This window comes from Pipistrellus hanaki (assembly GCF_964339955.1).
Source record: "Pipistrellus hanaki genome assembly, chromosome: X".
NCBI classification, from domain to species: domain Eukaryota; kingdom Metazoa; phylum Chordata; class Mammalia; order Chiroptera; family Vespertilionidae; genus Pipistrellus; species Pipistrellus hanaki.
The window spans coordinates 75600768-75616337 of NC_140524.1; the positions used below are offsets into that span (position 1 = coordinate 75600768).

The 15570-nt window shown below is 35.7% G+C and overlaps 1 protein-coding gene across 1 annotated transcript in view; it reads right to left on the minus strand.

Annotated features, from left to right (window-relative positions):
- Positions 1 to 6402: 6402 nt before the first annotated feature.
- Positions 6403 to 15570, minus strand: part of MAGT1 (magnesium transporter 1) — a 39221-nt gene continuing 30053 nt past the window's right edge. The window contains exons 8-10 of the mRNA XM_084869706.1: positions 13478 to 13552; positions 10823 to 10913; positions 6403 to 8710 (exon numbers count right to left, since the gene is read on the minus strand). Of these exons, the coding sequence (XP_084725832.1) occupies positions 8695 to 8710; positions 10823 to 10913; positions 13478 to 13552 (182 nt within the window). The 3' untranslated portion in view covers positions 6403 to 8694. The remainder of the gene's footprint in view (positions 8711 to 10822; positions 10914 to 13477; positions 13553 to 15570) is intronic.

Here is a 15570-nt window from a genome sequence, read left to right on the forward strand (position 1 = left end):
GGGAGAAAGAGGGAGAGATCAACCAAAGGACTTGTATACATGGATATAAGCCTAAACAGTGGTCACGGACAACAAGGGGGTGGGGGCATACGTGGGGAGAGGTTTGGGATGGGAATGGGGGGATGAAGACAAATATGTGATACTTTAATCAGTAAAGAAATAATTATTTTTTTTTAAAAAAAAAACCTCTCTCATTTGCTTTGTTCACATCTTATTCAGTTCCTTTGTTTGGCAGAATCTGCAAAATGTATGTCACCACTACTGAGCTTGACCAGCTCCTGATGCAATTGCATTCATTTTTTCTGCTGGTAGTTTGTCTAAAAATGTGTGCAGAAAGCAGGTATTTTATGATAAATTGTCATGTTGTGCATGCTGTGTGGAATTCAGAGAAAAAAAACAAAAACAGATTCATTGGTTGACAATGCCAGACATGCAAGTAACTAGCCATTGTTCAAATAACAGTGGTGCTATTTCTATTTTGTGGCCTTTTAATTTTTGTTTCCCTAAAATTCAATTTTATTGGGAACCCATTTTCTACCTTGCCTTTCTTGGCAGGGCTGTTTTTCTACTTTAAATAGTTTCTAAATAATATTCTGTATGTCAAGAGGAAAAAAAAGAAAATATACTGTTTGCCTGGATAGTGTGGCTCAGTTGGTTGGAGTGTCGTCCTATATACCAAAATGTGGTGAGTTCGATTCCCAGCCAGGGCACATCCCCAGGTTTTGGGTTTGATTCCAGGTTGGTGTGATGTGTGAGGCAACCGATGGTGTCTCTCTCCCTCCTTTCCTCTCTAAAATCAATTTAAAAATACACTAATTTCCACATATTTATAAATTTTCCAAATTTCCTTCTGTTACTGATTTCTGGTTTGGGTCCTTTGTAGTTAAAGAATATACTTCATATTATTTCAATCTTTTAAAATTTTTATTGTCTTATGGCCTAATATATGATCAAATCTGGAGAATATTCCATGTAAAAAAAATGTAAATTCTGCTCTTGTTGGGCAGATTGTTCTGTGTAAGCCTGTCACTCTAGTTGAGAGATAGTGTTGTTCAAGCCCTCTATTTGCTTAATGAGCTTCTTCTGGTTGTTCTATCCATTATTCTAAGTGGAGTGTTGAAGTCACCATTTATTATTGTAGAGGTATCTATTTCTCCCTTCAATTCTATTAGTATTTGCTTCATATATTTAGGGCAATATTGTTGGGTGCATGTCTATCATTATATTATCTTGATAGAGTGACTCTTTTATCAATACATAATGTCATTTCTTTTGTCTTGTAACAATTTTTGACTTTAAGTCTATTTTGTCTAATATTAGTATAGCTACCCCAGCTCCGCTTGGTTACTATTTACATGGAACATCATTTTCTATCCTTTCATTTTTATTTTTTTTACCTATTTGTGTCTTTGCATCTGAAATGAGTCTATAGACAGCCTATAGTTGGGTTGTGGGTTTTTTTTTTTTTTAAAAAATCCATATTACCATTCTATGCCTTTTATTTTTAAAATTTTTTTGAACACAAATAGAAGTCATTTTTATTTTTTAATTTAGCAAAGTTTCCCATGTAATTTCAAGCACATAAAATAGACCTAATTTAGTTTAAAAACATTCCTTTAATAAGGATAGAGAATAAATTCTTGAGGTACCATTCTATGCCTTTTAATAAGATAGTTTAATCAATTCATATTTAAGTAGTGACAAGGAGGGACTACTGCTACTTCATTCTTCATTTCCTCCATTACTGCTCATTTTTGTGTTTACTTGATTTTGGGAGTATCATTTTTATTCCCTTCTCATTTTCTTTTCTGTATATTTTTACATTATGTTCCTAGTGGTTGTACTGAAAATCACAATATCTTATAACGATCTAGTGTGACATAATGCCAACTTAAGTTCAATAGTATATAAAAACTTTGATTTTCTATAGTTCCATCCTTCCCCTTGTATTTATTTTTATTTTTAAAACACCAAACATTGCCAAAACCAGTTCGGCTCAGTGGATAGAGCGTCAGCCTGTGGACTGAAAGGTCCCAGGTTTGATTCCGGTCAAGGGCATGTACCTTGGTTGCGGGCACATCCCCAGTGGGGGGTGTGCAGGAGGCAGCTGATCAATGATTCTCTCTTATTGATGTTTCTGACTCTCTATCTCTCTCCCTTCCTCTCTGTAAAAAAATCAATAAAATTTTTAAAAACACATTTTTTTTCTTTTTTCCTAGAGGCCCAGTGTATGAAAATTTGGGGGGGGAGAGGGGCAGCGGGGTGTCCCTCAGCCCAGCCTGTGCTCTCTCACAATCCCGGACCCTGTGGGGGATGTCCAACTGATGGCTTAGGATATCGGGCCTAAGTTGGCAGTGAGACATCCCTCTGGCAGCCTGGGAGCCACCACTGCTACACTTAAAGCTGTCAGCCTGGCTTGTCAATCAGCTGCCTCCTAGGGGATTGAGCCTGAAACCTGGGCATGCACCTTAATGGGGAATGAACTGTGACCTCCTAGTTCATAGGTCGAAACTCAACCACTGAGTGACACTGGCCAGGACAGTATTTGTCTTTTATGACTGCCTTATTTCACTTAGCATAATGTCCAAAAAAGGTTTATCTGCGTTATGTGTCAGACTTTCCTTCAAGTCTGAATAGTATTATTTTAAGTATATACCACATTTTGTTTTTCTATTCACCCATCCATGCACACTTGGTTGCTTCCACTTTTTAAAAAAAATATATATTTTATTGATTTTTTACAGAGAGGAAGAGAGAGGGATAGAGAGTTAGAAACATCGATGAGAGAGAATCATCGATCAGCTGCCTCTTGCACACGCCCTACCGGGGATGTGCCTGCAACCAAGGTACATGCCCTTGACCGGAATCGAACCCGGGACCTTTCAGTCCGCAGACCGACGCTCTACCACTGAGCCAAACCGGTTTCGGCTGCTTCCACTTTTTGACCAGTGGGAATAATGCTGCTATAGATATAGGTGTACAAGTATCTCTTTGAGGTTCTGCTTCTAATTCTTTTGGATATGTACCTAGAAGTGGGAATTGCTGTATCATATGGTACTTCTATTTTTAATTTCTTGAGGAACCTCCATACTATTTTCTGGAGTGGTACACCATTTAAGATTCCTACTACCCAATAGTATACAAGGTTATCAATTTCTCTACATCCTTGCCAACACTTATTTCTTGTTGTGTGTGGTTTTTTTTTTTTTTTTTATAGTAGTTATCCTAGTGGTTGTGAGGTAGTATATCATTGTGGATTTTGATTTGCATTTCTCTTATAACAATCATTGGTATTTTCCCCATAAGTATACCCAGGAAAAGTTGAGAACACAGAGTTCCTGCCTCCCTTCTGAATAAAAGCCTTTTGGTGTCCCCAATTAAATTCCACTTTCACGGTTTAAAGAGTCACACTAGAAACTCCTCCCTTCTGAAGCCTGCATCAGTCCCTGTTAGGTAATGCTTCTCTCATTAGGATCCTTCTCCCAGCAATCTAGATGTGAGGAAGCAATCAAGGTAAACTCTGGTTCCAATGTCTTTAGGGGATAATTTATATATCTAAGTGAAACCTAATCCATAGGGAATTTGCAGTAAATGTGAAACCTGTAGGCATTCCTTGGAATAACTTTCAGTCAATTGTTTCCCCAACCTAGGGCAAGGTTTTCTTTAGCAGTCAAAATGAAGGGGCTGATTAAATAGTATCAAGATCCCTTTGGTTTTAACTTTCTATAACATTAAAAAATGTAATAGTAATAGCATACTAATATAGTTTTTTTTACCTTATCCTTTTTTATTTTTTATCATTTTTTAAAATATATTTTATTGATTTTTTTACAGAGAGGAAGGGAAAGGGATAGAGATAGAGAGATAGCTAGAAACATCGATGAGAGAGAAACACTGATCAGCTGCCTCCTGCACATCTCCTACTCGGGTTGTGCCTGCAACCAAAATGCATGCCCTTGATCGGAATCGAACCTGGGACCTTTCAGTCTGCAGGCCGACGCTCTATTCACTGAGCCAAACTGGTTGGGCTTTATCCATGTTTTTGTTTTTTTTGTTTTTTTTTAATTATCTTTATTACTGAGAGTACTACAGATGTTCTCCCCCCTTTTTCCCTCTTAATTTTATCCTTGCTTACAATTTGTCAGAACCCATTTAATTGAAGATGTGGTATTAATATATTGGTTTCAAGTATATCCTTTCTAAAACATATTTCAATGCATATTATTAAACAACTAGATGCCCAGTGCATGAAATTTGTGCACGGGAGGGGGGTGTCACTCAGTCCAGCCTGCACCCTCTCCAATCTGGGACCCCTTGAGGCATGTCTGACTGCCCGTTTAGACCTGATTCCAGTGGAATTAGGCCTAAATGGGCAGTCGGACATCCTTCTCACAATCCCAACTGTTCGCCTGCCTGCCTCCTGAATGCCCCTAACCACTTCTGTCTGCCTGCCTGATCACCCCCTAACCACTCCCCTGCCAGCCTGATTGATGTCTAACTGCTCCCCTGCCAGCCTGTTTGCCCCCAACTTCCCTACTCTGCCGGCCTGGTCACACCTAACTGCACTCCCACACAGGGTTGATCACCTCCAAATGCCCTCCCTTGCAGGCCTGGTCCCTCCCAACTGCCCTCCCCTGCTGGCCATCTTGTGTCCACATGGGGGCACTCATCTTGTATGTTGGAGTGATGGTCAATCTGCATATTACTCTTTTATTAGATAGGATAGAGGCCTGGTGCATGGGTGGGGGCCAGCTGATTTGCCCTGAAGGGTGTCCCAGATCAGGGTAGGGGTTCCCTTGGGACGTGAGACAGCCTGGGTGAGGCGCCTGTGGTGGTTTGCAGGCTGGCCACACACACACACACACACACACACACACACCCGGGTGACCCAAGCAGAGGCCCTGGTATCTGGGATTTATTCATCTTCTACAATTGAAACTTTGTAGCCTGAAGCAGAGCCAAGCCTTCAGCTCGCTCCATGGTGGCAGCCATTTCTGTTGGGACTTATTTATGTTCTATAATTGAAACTTTGTAGCCTTAAGCAGAGGCCTGGGCTGGCCAGGGTGTGCAGAAAGCTTGGCTTCCTCCACCACCGGGGAAACCCAAGTCTCCCTCCTGCTCTCTCTGTGGCCTCAGCCATCTTGGTTGGGTTACTTTGCATACTTGCTCCTGAATAGCTTGTGGGTACAGTGGAGTGATGGTTAATTTGCATATTACTCTTTTATTGGATAGAATTTGCAGTAATAATGGCCTCCACAAACATTTCAGCTTCCTCATAAATCTGACTATAAAACATCCTACATTTTAGCTGAAACCAGTTTGGCCTGAGGACTGAAGGGTCTCAGGTTTGATTCTGATAAAGGGCACGTGTCTTGGTTGCGGGTACATCCCCAGTGAGAGGTGTGCAGGAGGTGGCTGATCGATGTTTCTCTCTCATAGATGTTTCTGGCTCTCTATCCTTCTCTCTTCCTCTTTGTAAAAGTCAAAATATATTTTAAAAAATCCTACATTTCAATGGATTTAACTCAACACTAAATCTGAAAATCACCAGTGATATCTATTCAAAATTTAAATACATCTTTTAATATTTTGCATCACAGAACATCAGTGTCAGATGGAACACTGGACTGATTTAGTCCACAGCACTCACATTAAAATAAATAGGTCCAGGGAGGTTCAAGTGATTTTCCTATGGTCACATACCTAGACAGAAACAGAGTAAAGACTAAAAGTTATTTAAAAGCCAGGTCTGTTTATTTCCTGTCCAGTGTTTCTATTCCATGTTTGTAAATGTACTGTGGTCCAGTACCATATAACTTGATAATCTGTCTGGGTAACTTTCAAATCAATTATTTAGTACCAAACAGGAATTAAATAGTCACAGTGTTCACTGACTGGGACAAAAGCTAGATGAACCATTGAAAACAGCTATTCGCCAAAACCGGTTTGGCTCAGTGGTAGAGCATTGGTCTGTGGACTGAAAGGTCCCAGGTTCGATTCCAGTCAGGGGCATGTACATTGGTTGCAGGCACATCCCCAGTAGGGGGTGTGCAAGAGACAGCTGGTCGATGTTTCTCTCTCATCGGCGTTTCTAGCTCTTTATCTCTCTCCCTTCCTCTCTGTAAAAAATCAATAAAAAATATGAAAACAGCTATTCATCTACTTATCTTGGCTGTTTTGACTAATCTAATGGTGATTACACTAATGAAGGATAACATATGGAATCCTGGAAGAATGCAACTCAACCTAGAATTTCCTTCGGCCATCAAATTCACTGTCATTAGGACAATAAGAAAGTTAATTATATTTTTCAAAATGGAATATCATAATATTACAATACTAGTAGTTTAGAGTTTTAAATTCACCCCCCTTTTTATGTTAATAAAAAACTCAGAATTTAGATTGTAAAAGTTTATTGACATGGTCAAAAAGCAAACAGCCAGACATTTGGTTATTTTTGCCACTACAATGTGTCATTTTGAATAGTATTTTTAAAATGTATAACAAATAATATTTAAACCATTACTAGAAAAGTAAAGAGTCTAAGGCACTTCATATGAAAGCTAATTTCAAAATTTTCACAAAGTTAACACTATTCTAAGTGTAGTAAACCTGCTTTCTACAGATTTTAGCCAGAATGCAACTTTTCTCCTTACAGAAAAAGAATGTGCTCTTAAGGAAGATAAAACAAATGCAACAAAACTGTCATTATTTTAATGCTTATGGCAAAGTATCTGGAGCTATACAGATTACATGACAGTAGTATTTTCTTGATCAGTCTATATAGATTAGGGCATTTTAATACAAGTCTCATAGGAATCACAGCATGAATTTATTTGGCCTGAGACAAGTACAAGAACAGCAGATAAGGTATCCAGAATCACAAAATTTATAGGGGAGTAACTAACAAAAAGTGGCTCCATTAAAGAGTAAAAGGTTTTCCTCGTCAGCTCTGCGTGCGCCTGCGCGTCTCCGGGTTCCTGGAGTTGCTATAAATTGCAGCGCAGCCGCAGGCTGCAGGACTCCCAGATGCCCCAAGCTTGAGGCAGCCGCCGCCAGGATCCTGGCGGTAGAGGGACTTCGCTGTCCTCTTTTTTTGTTTATCTACTTAATTTGTTTTGTCTTGATTTTTTAATAAAACTGTTGGTCTAAAAAAATAAAAAATAAAAATGAAATAAAATAGAGTAAAAGGTTGACTATATACCTCCACCCACCAAATCTAATGAAAAACACAAAAAGACCCTACATAAAACATTTCTTCTTATACAATTATATCCATCTCTTTCTGCAAACCTCTATTATATAAGACTTCTAGATCACATGAAAGACTTATTAGATAGTAAATAGTAGAAGGCAGTCACAGTATTATTTTGATTCAATACTCCTCAAGTTTCTTTAAAATTTTTTATCAATCATAATTCTAATGTCATTTCAGTATACTGTTCATAACTATGAGAAGATTATAACTAGATCTAATTATAACTATCAACTTTCATTCTTCAAAGAAATTTCTTTAGCACATATGGTTATTTCCACTGACAAAAAAAAAAGACAAAATTCAAACAAAACCCTTTTAAATGTTTACTTTGTTTCTCCACGTAAAGTGGAGAATAAAGGCTACAATAATAGCAAAAACAGAATAGCTTTCAAGAAACATTTACTTTTTATTCACAGGCAATAACAATTATTTCCTTCTTTTCCTAACCTTGGGGACTTATTTTCCTAAACACAAGGATTATTAAAATATTTTGTAACTAAAAAAATATTTTGTAACTGTAATACAGTAATCAAATTAACCAGATAAGCCTATTTTTCCCCCTCTTAGATACAAATGAAATAAGTGACAATCTCAAATTTGCAAACATTTTGAACCATTTTTAAGTTACATTGATTTTTAGCTACATTTTTATTAGAGTTGGCTACCTTAAATAAAACTAGGGAGACAGAATGAACCTGAAATCTTTCCAAATACAAGGTAGTTACTTCCATACTTATGCAGAAATCATAATCCTGTTTTTAGAGATACTTTTTTTTTAAACATCTACAGCCACCAGGAAGCATAGACAGTCAGTACTGTATTTCAATAGGGAAGATGGAGGAGGAGGACTAGCTACTTTTTTCCCCCCTAAAAGCTAGACATATACTCTGAAGAATGGTATTTTGTTTTCAGAAGATCACATAGCACATATGACTTCTCTGCCGGAAAGGAAAGATGTGCAAAAGTATACACATCCATGCAAAAATGGAAAAGCTAACATTGGCTTCCTGATGCAGTTATCTATAACAGGCATATGCAGGAACACCTGGTCAGAACCAACCCCCCACTACCATCTTTGGGTAAGATAAAATCATTTGGCCAAAAGTTAACTAAAGCAGTTTTGAACCTTGTTCTAATTAAGACTGAGTCATAGTTTTGAAATTTTCATGAAATTTTCAGTATTACTAAATTAAAGGTTCCATAAAGTTCACTGGGAAGGGTAGGTAAAGAGGAAAATTGTATTCAAATACTTAATGATTATGATAGGAAATTGCTGTTAAGGCACTACACATCTTCTTTGGTTAAATGATTAACTAAAATCACTTAAAAAAGGAGGTAATACAAAATACACAAATTGCATTCTTCTTTTCATACACGCAACTTTTTCATTTTTCAATTTCCATTACTCCAGTGTTTATATATCTCTGGGATCCTTTTTAGCTCATCAGAAAGCTGAAACAAAAATATATAACAATCTATTAGTCTCTGAAAGAAAAGTAGGCTTTAAATAGCTTGATTTTAACATAGCAAAGAATGTTTGAATGTATGTATTGTATAATAAACTTTGAGTATCGATAACAAAAAGTGAGAAACCCTGAGATACTGAGGTAGTCTTAGAAGAGAAAATGTAATAGATATAACTTCAAGTTAAAATATCTCCTAAAGCCGAGGCCAGTTTGGCTCAGTGGATAGAGCGTTGGCCTGCGGACTGAAAGGTCCCGGGTTCGATTCCGGTCAAGGGCATGTACCTTGGTTGCGGGCACATCCCCAGTGGGGGGTGTACATGGGGCAGCTCATCGATGATTCTCTCTCATCGATGTTTCTAACTCTCTCTCTCTCTCTCTTCTTCTCTGTAAAAAATCAATAAAATATATTTTAAAATAAAAAAATAAAAAAATGAAAAAATAAAATATCTCCTAAAGAGCCCAGCTGGCATGGCTCAGTGGTTGAGTTGATCTATGAACCAGAAGGTCACAGCTCGATCTCCAGTGTGGGGCATGTGAGCCCCAGTGTGGGGTGCGCAGAAGGCAGCCGACTGGCGATTCTCTCTCATCACTGATATTTCTATCTCCCCCTCTCTGAAATCAATAAAAATATTTTAAAAAATATCTCCTAAAGATAGACACCAATTAATAATTGAAGTAATCATAATTATCAAATAAGTAACAGAAGTCCCAGCAAAATTACCCTTGTATCCCAGTTAGTATTCTACAGAAGAGAATACTTACACAGAGCAATGAAAGTATAAAGTTGGTAGGTTATAAGTCAAGAATCAAGACCTAGTAGGATTTAGTCTTAAATAAGTTTGCAAGGAAAAAATGCAAGATTAATTTATATTTTTCACTGATTAAAAAGCATCTAAGAATGTCACAATATAATGAATCAACTAGAGAGTTGTTCAAAATTATATATGAAAAAGTTGTGTTAAAATATAAAGATTGAATTTAGGTTTAAAAATATCATTGGATATACTTTACCTTTAGTGTTCATAATCATTTATATAACAGTAAAATGTTGTATTAAAAGACTAGGAATTATAGTAACTGGCACTCAGGTTATAAAATTAAACTAAATCACAATAATCCCAATTTATGTAGGTACATTTCTCTTGGCTATTAACAGAGTAAAATTGATAACTTATAACCAGGAGATTAATTTCCTTCCTGAGCCTATGAACATTTCAAGATGTTCTTACATACTCTTTTGTACACTGTCTACAAAATGGATTTTCATCAAATGTTCTGTTTATGGCATAAAGAGCCTTGAAAAGTAGAGGTAAAAAGTCTTCAAAAACATTTAAAAATAATTATCCCCTTGCCCTGGCCGATTTTGCTCATTGCTTAGAGCTGTGGTCAGCAAACTGTGGCTCACAAGCCACATGTGGCTCTTTGGCCCTTTGATTGTAGCTCTTCCACAAAATACCACAGCCTGGGCGAGTCTATTTTGAAGAAGTGGCGTTAGAAGAAGTTTAAGTTTAAAAATTTGGCTCTCAAAAGAAATTTCAATCGTTGTACTGTTGATATTTGGCTGTGTTGACTAATGAGTTTGCCAACCACTGGCATAGAGCATCAGGTTGCAGATCGAAGGACCACAAGTTCGATTCCTGGTTAAGGGCATGTACCTTGGTTGTGTGTGTGAGGCAACCAATTGATGTGTTGCCTTTCTCTCTCCTCTTCCTCCTCCCTGCCTCCCACTCTCTCTAAAAAATATCCTCGAGTAAAGATTTAAAAAATAGTAATAATTTCCCCCTCAAGAGATAGTATTGCATTCACACAAGGAATTATTGTAAGTAGATATAGTATAAAATGTTCTAATTATTTTGTTCTATAGATTTCTAGATTAAATTAGGTGATGTTAGAATGACCATGAAAGATGATCCTGAGAAATCAAATACCATTGTCCATTATATAATTAAACTAATTTTATATGATATATACCTAAATTAAATTAAAGCCTATCTCTTTGCTTTACAAGCTAGAAGAAAAAACAAACAAAGAAAAAGTATTATAAAGCAGCATAAGCTCTGATCTTTGTAAATATAGGTAATCATTATATAAATCATACCTATATGGATATCCATGATATTTAGATCTAAAAATAGAGAGCAACCAACTGAAGAATAATACAACGAGTCCAATACCAGCCACACACATTACTGTAGAAAAACAAAAGCAGAGTAAAATGAGCATGTTAAGAAGTGTAATGACAAACCAGTGCATACATTTTAGTCTACACTTTCAAGAGTGAAAAAACAAGAGCTATAACTTATTGGTAAATCTCAACTTTCCATCCCCATTCTTTTCTCTTCAGGATTCTGCCTTCCCCTTTAATTTGTTCTATTACAATATACTAGAGTAGCTTCATTTGCATAATTGTGCAATTTAATTGTATGAATTAATGAATTCCTTTCATGCCATGATAATCAAGAATTTGGTGTTAAAAATAGTTTTATTATCAATAAGAAAATTACTTATTAAACTCCTTTTAAACCCTTAAATATGTTTTTTTATTTATACTGATTTAAAGATATCTGATCACATTGTAACAATGTCACTTGAAAGTACCCATGCATAAGTAACTACACTGCCTGCATAAGGAACTCATTCAACATGGATGCCTCATTTATCTAAATGAGGGGGAGAAACCCTGATTCCTAAATTCATAGCTCTTTGCGTTAATCTCATATGCTCTGGTTTAGCTTAGAAGTTAACGACTTTAACTCCATATACTGATTCCACAATGCTCAAGTATGATTCCCATAACTTGAGACTCTTTGAGTCCCTGGACTAAGACTGGCTACGAAGCATAAAGATAGGGATGTAGGAAAGCATGTGTGCTACAGCAGTGGAGGTTTGAGTGAAATATACTTATTGGCCAATACTGAAAACAAATTTTACTTTTCTTATATTAGAACAATTCTTTTTCCCTTTTTAATTTCCACACAATATGATTAGGGGTTAAATGTAAAAGTTAAACATATGTAAAATACATATAACAGCTGATTCTATTACATTTTCAAAGTGTATATACATTTTTGGGATACTATATATATATATATATATATATATATATATATATATATATATATATAGTATCACTCTATATGTTATATTTTACTTTTTTCACAGAACATATCTAAAAGTACTTAGGGCAGTTCCTGGTACACAGTAAGTACTAATGAAATTTTTATTATTTATGATTATTTCATTAGGTTAGAATCTTAGAAGTATATCAAATTGTGATGATTTTAATGTCTCCAAAGTGTTTTACAACTTAAATTCATGCCAGCAGTGTAGCACCAAGATGGCTTTTTTCCAGTAATGAATACTGAAATAGACAATTTTTAAAAAGTCAAGCAATTAAAAGATGTATATTAACTGAATAAAAAATTGATACATTAGTTATATTTTCCTAATATGTAAAAATTCATGTTAATGTAGCAAAATAAATAACTTTCAAATTTGAAATCTAATGTCATCATCATTTTTTAGAAGAAAAAGTAAGTAGATTTAGCTAAGTTAATTTTGATGACTTTTAACTTTTAACCATAAAAGGAAAACTCGCACTTAAACTGATTTCATGTAAGTAAAATAAAACTATATTGTTAGCATTACTTTGCAACAAATACCATGTGTGAATATTCGAATATATAAAAAGTCCATGCAAACCAATAGGAAAAGGACTAAGACTAACAGATAAATGGCAAAAGTCAAAAAAGATGTTTTACAGAAAGAAAAGCACAAAAAGCTAATAAGCATTTAGGAAAATATTCATTTCACTAATAACCAATGAAGTACAATATAATATAACATCTCCCCCTTGTCTGATTAGACAATAAACACACATGTACACATGCTTTGTTAAGGAGGTTACCTAATGCTGATAAAGTTACAGTGAAAGAAGCATTCCTAAATACCACTAGTAGGAATCTAAATTATTGTAACATTTGGGAAAAGAAGTTGGCATCATCAATTTAAAACATCAAGAGAATTGAAACTACCCATACACAGAACCACACAGTCATTCTATTTCTAGGAATCTACCTTAAGCTATTGTGGTTTTTTTTTTTTTTAGTTTTTATTTTTATTTTGGGGTGAAACTGGACAACTTGAACATATAGGTTTCCAGTGTGGGTTTCTATGTTATCATACAAGATCTGTATATTGCACCATGTGCTCACCACCCAAAGTCAAATCTTCTCTTGTCACATATATTGAACCTTTTTCTCCCCCTACCTTAAGATATTAATATGAAATGAGGAAAAAGCTTAATATACCATGATACTCACTAAAGTAGACTTTATAATAATGAAAGAAAAAAGCACACTAAATATAAGCAAAAAATCAGAATGGTTAAGTAAATTACAGTATAGAGTATAAATTCAAAATTATGTAGAGGAAAATATTTACTAGTGAATTATTTAACTCCAGTTAAAAAGGGGGAGTACAAGACTCAAACTGTGATACTACAACTTAAAAGATGTTTTACATAATGGATAGAACTATATTACAACATTAAAATTACTTATTTTTAGTGGTGGAATAATGGGTAACTCTCTGCTCAAATGTTTCATACTCCTATTTCACATCACATTTTCTATAATTACTTTTAAAATAGTAAAGAAGTAAAATAACATACTTATAAACAAGAGGGAAAGTGATTAGAGGACATGCTTTTTTATACTGGATTAAAGGCAGATTGGCATATGATATGACTTACTCTTTCGCTTTCCAATATCCATGTCAGATGTAGCAGCTTCACATAAAAGTACCATCCCTAAGGTAACTCCACCATCTTAAAAACTGTTTAAGGACCAATTCACATAGACACAAAAGGCATACCACTTTAAAGAAAATTATAACAAATACATAAATCTACATTTAATTACATAATACTGTAAATAACTAACCTTGTGTCTACACAGCATAAATATTTACTATGAAGATATAATAAAAGCATTTAGGGTAGGTTGAACTATTACTTTATCGTTAAAAATAAAAATTGGTATTTTAAACAAATGTACTATGAAACTCATAGATGAACTATGAGTTTTCCTTTGATATAACATTCCTGGACAGTCTTCCAACTCTTGCTTCAATCTCACACACATTTTAAAATATTACCCAGCTGGCATGGCTCAGTGGTTGAGCATCAACCTATTAACCAGGAAGTCATGGTTCGATTTCCAGTCAGGGCATATGCCTGGATTGCAGGCTCAATCCCCAGTGTGGGGTGTGCAGGAAGCAGCTGATCAATGATTCTCTCTCAACATTGATGCTTGTTTCTCTCTCTCTCTCTCTCTCTCTCTCCCTCCCTCCCTCCCTCCCTCCCTCCCTTCTTCCCTTCCAGGTTCGATTCCGGTCAAGGGCATGTACCTTGGTTGCGGGCACATCCCCAGTAGGGGGTGTGCAAGAGGCAGCTGATCAATGATTCTCTCTCACCGATGCTTCTAACTCTCTATCCCTCTCTCTTCCTCTCTGTAATAAATCAATAAAATATATTTTTTAAATATATCAAACAGACATCTGAGTAATATTTCAACCACCCTCCAAAGAACACATTTAAAATACACACAATTTAGAGAATAGCAACTAATTTTTACCTGAAAAAGAACTTTTCAAAAATTCTCCAGAATTGCAACAATTAGCTTTTAAAGTATAAATTACTAATTTTGTCCTATTCTAATAAAACAAGAAAATCCTACATACCATGACTTCAAAATTAGTCCGCTTAGTATAGAAGTTATTGTATATAGCCCTAACTGATTTGGCTCGATGGATAGAACATTAGCCTGAGGACTGAAGGGTCCCAGGTTCAATTCCGGTCAAGGGCATATACCTTGGTTGCAGGCACATCCCCAGTGGGGAGTGTGCAGGAGGCAGCTGATCAATGTTTCTCTCTCATTGATGTTTCTGGCTCTCTATTCCTCTCTGTAAAAAAAACTCAATAAAAAATATATATATATATATATATTTAAATATATCTTATTGATTTTTCTTACAGAGAGGAAGGGAGAGGGATAGAGAGCTAGAAACGTCAATGAGAGAGAAACATCGACCAGCTGCCTCTTGCACACCCCCTACTGGGGATGTGCCCGCAACCAATGTACATGCCCTTGACCAGAATCGAACCTGGGACCTTTCAGTCCACAGACCGACGCTCTACCACAGAGCCAAACCGGTTTCGGCTCAATAAAATATATTTTTAAAAAATATAGAAGCTAAATAAATAAATACAAAATAGGCATTTCCAGCAAATAGGTAACATATGGCATGGTTGAATGCTAAAATAAAAACTGAATTTAAAACTAATATAATGTATTCTAGTAGAAAACAGAGATACATCCTGAAGTTTGGTTAATACAAACAGCAAGTAAAAATACCCAAATTAATTATGCATACATGCATGCACACTGTATGCTCTGCATGTGGGTATACTTAAAGTAGAAAGGGAAATAAAAGTGTTCAGATAAGGCCTACATTAATAACTGGGTCTCGAATTTGTCTATTCATCCCTTCATTACTATCTTGCGCTTTCTCTTCCATAGCCTCATTAGGAATGATGCCTATTCATCACATTTTCAGTTGCTTGGCTAAGTCTTCTTTTCCAGAGATTATTTTTTTCTTATTGAGGTTCTTTATATCCTGGTATGTATAAAGATTGATCATTCCTATAGGCTCTGGTTACAGGGTACTTTAGTTAATGGTTGACACTTTTGTATTTGAAAAGATTAGGGCCTTGCCTTACTTTCTTATTTCTCTGTGATTCCCATGCACTTTTGTATCTATGAAGGCCATACAATGATATAGAAA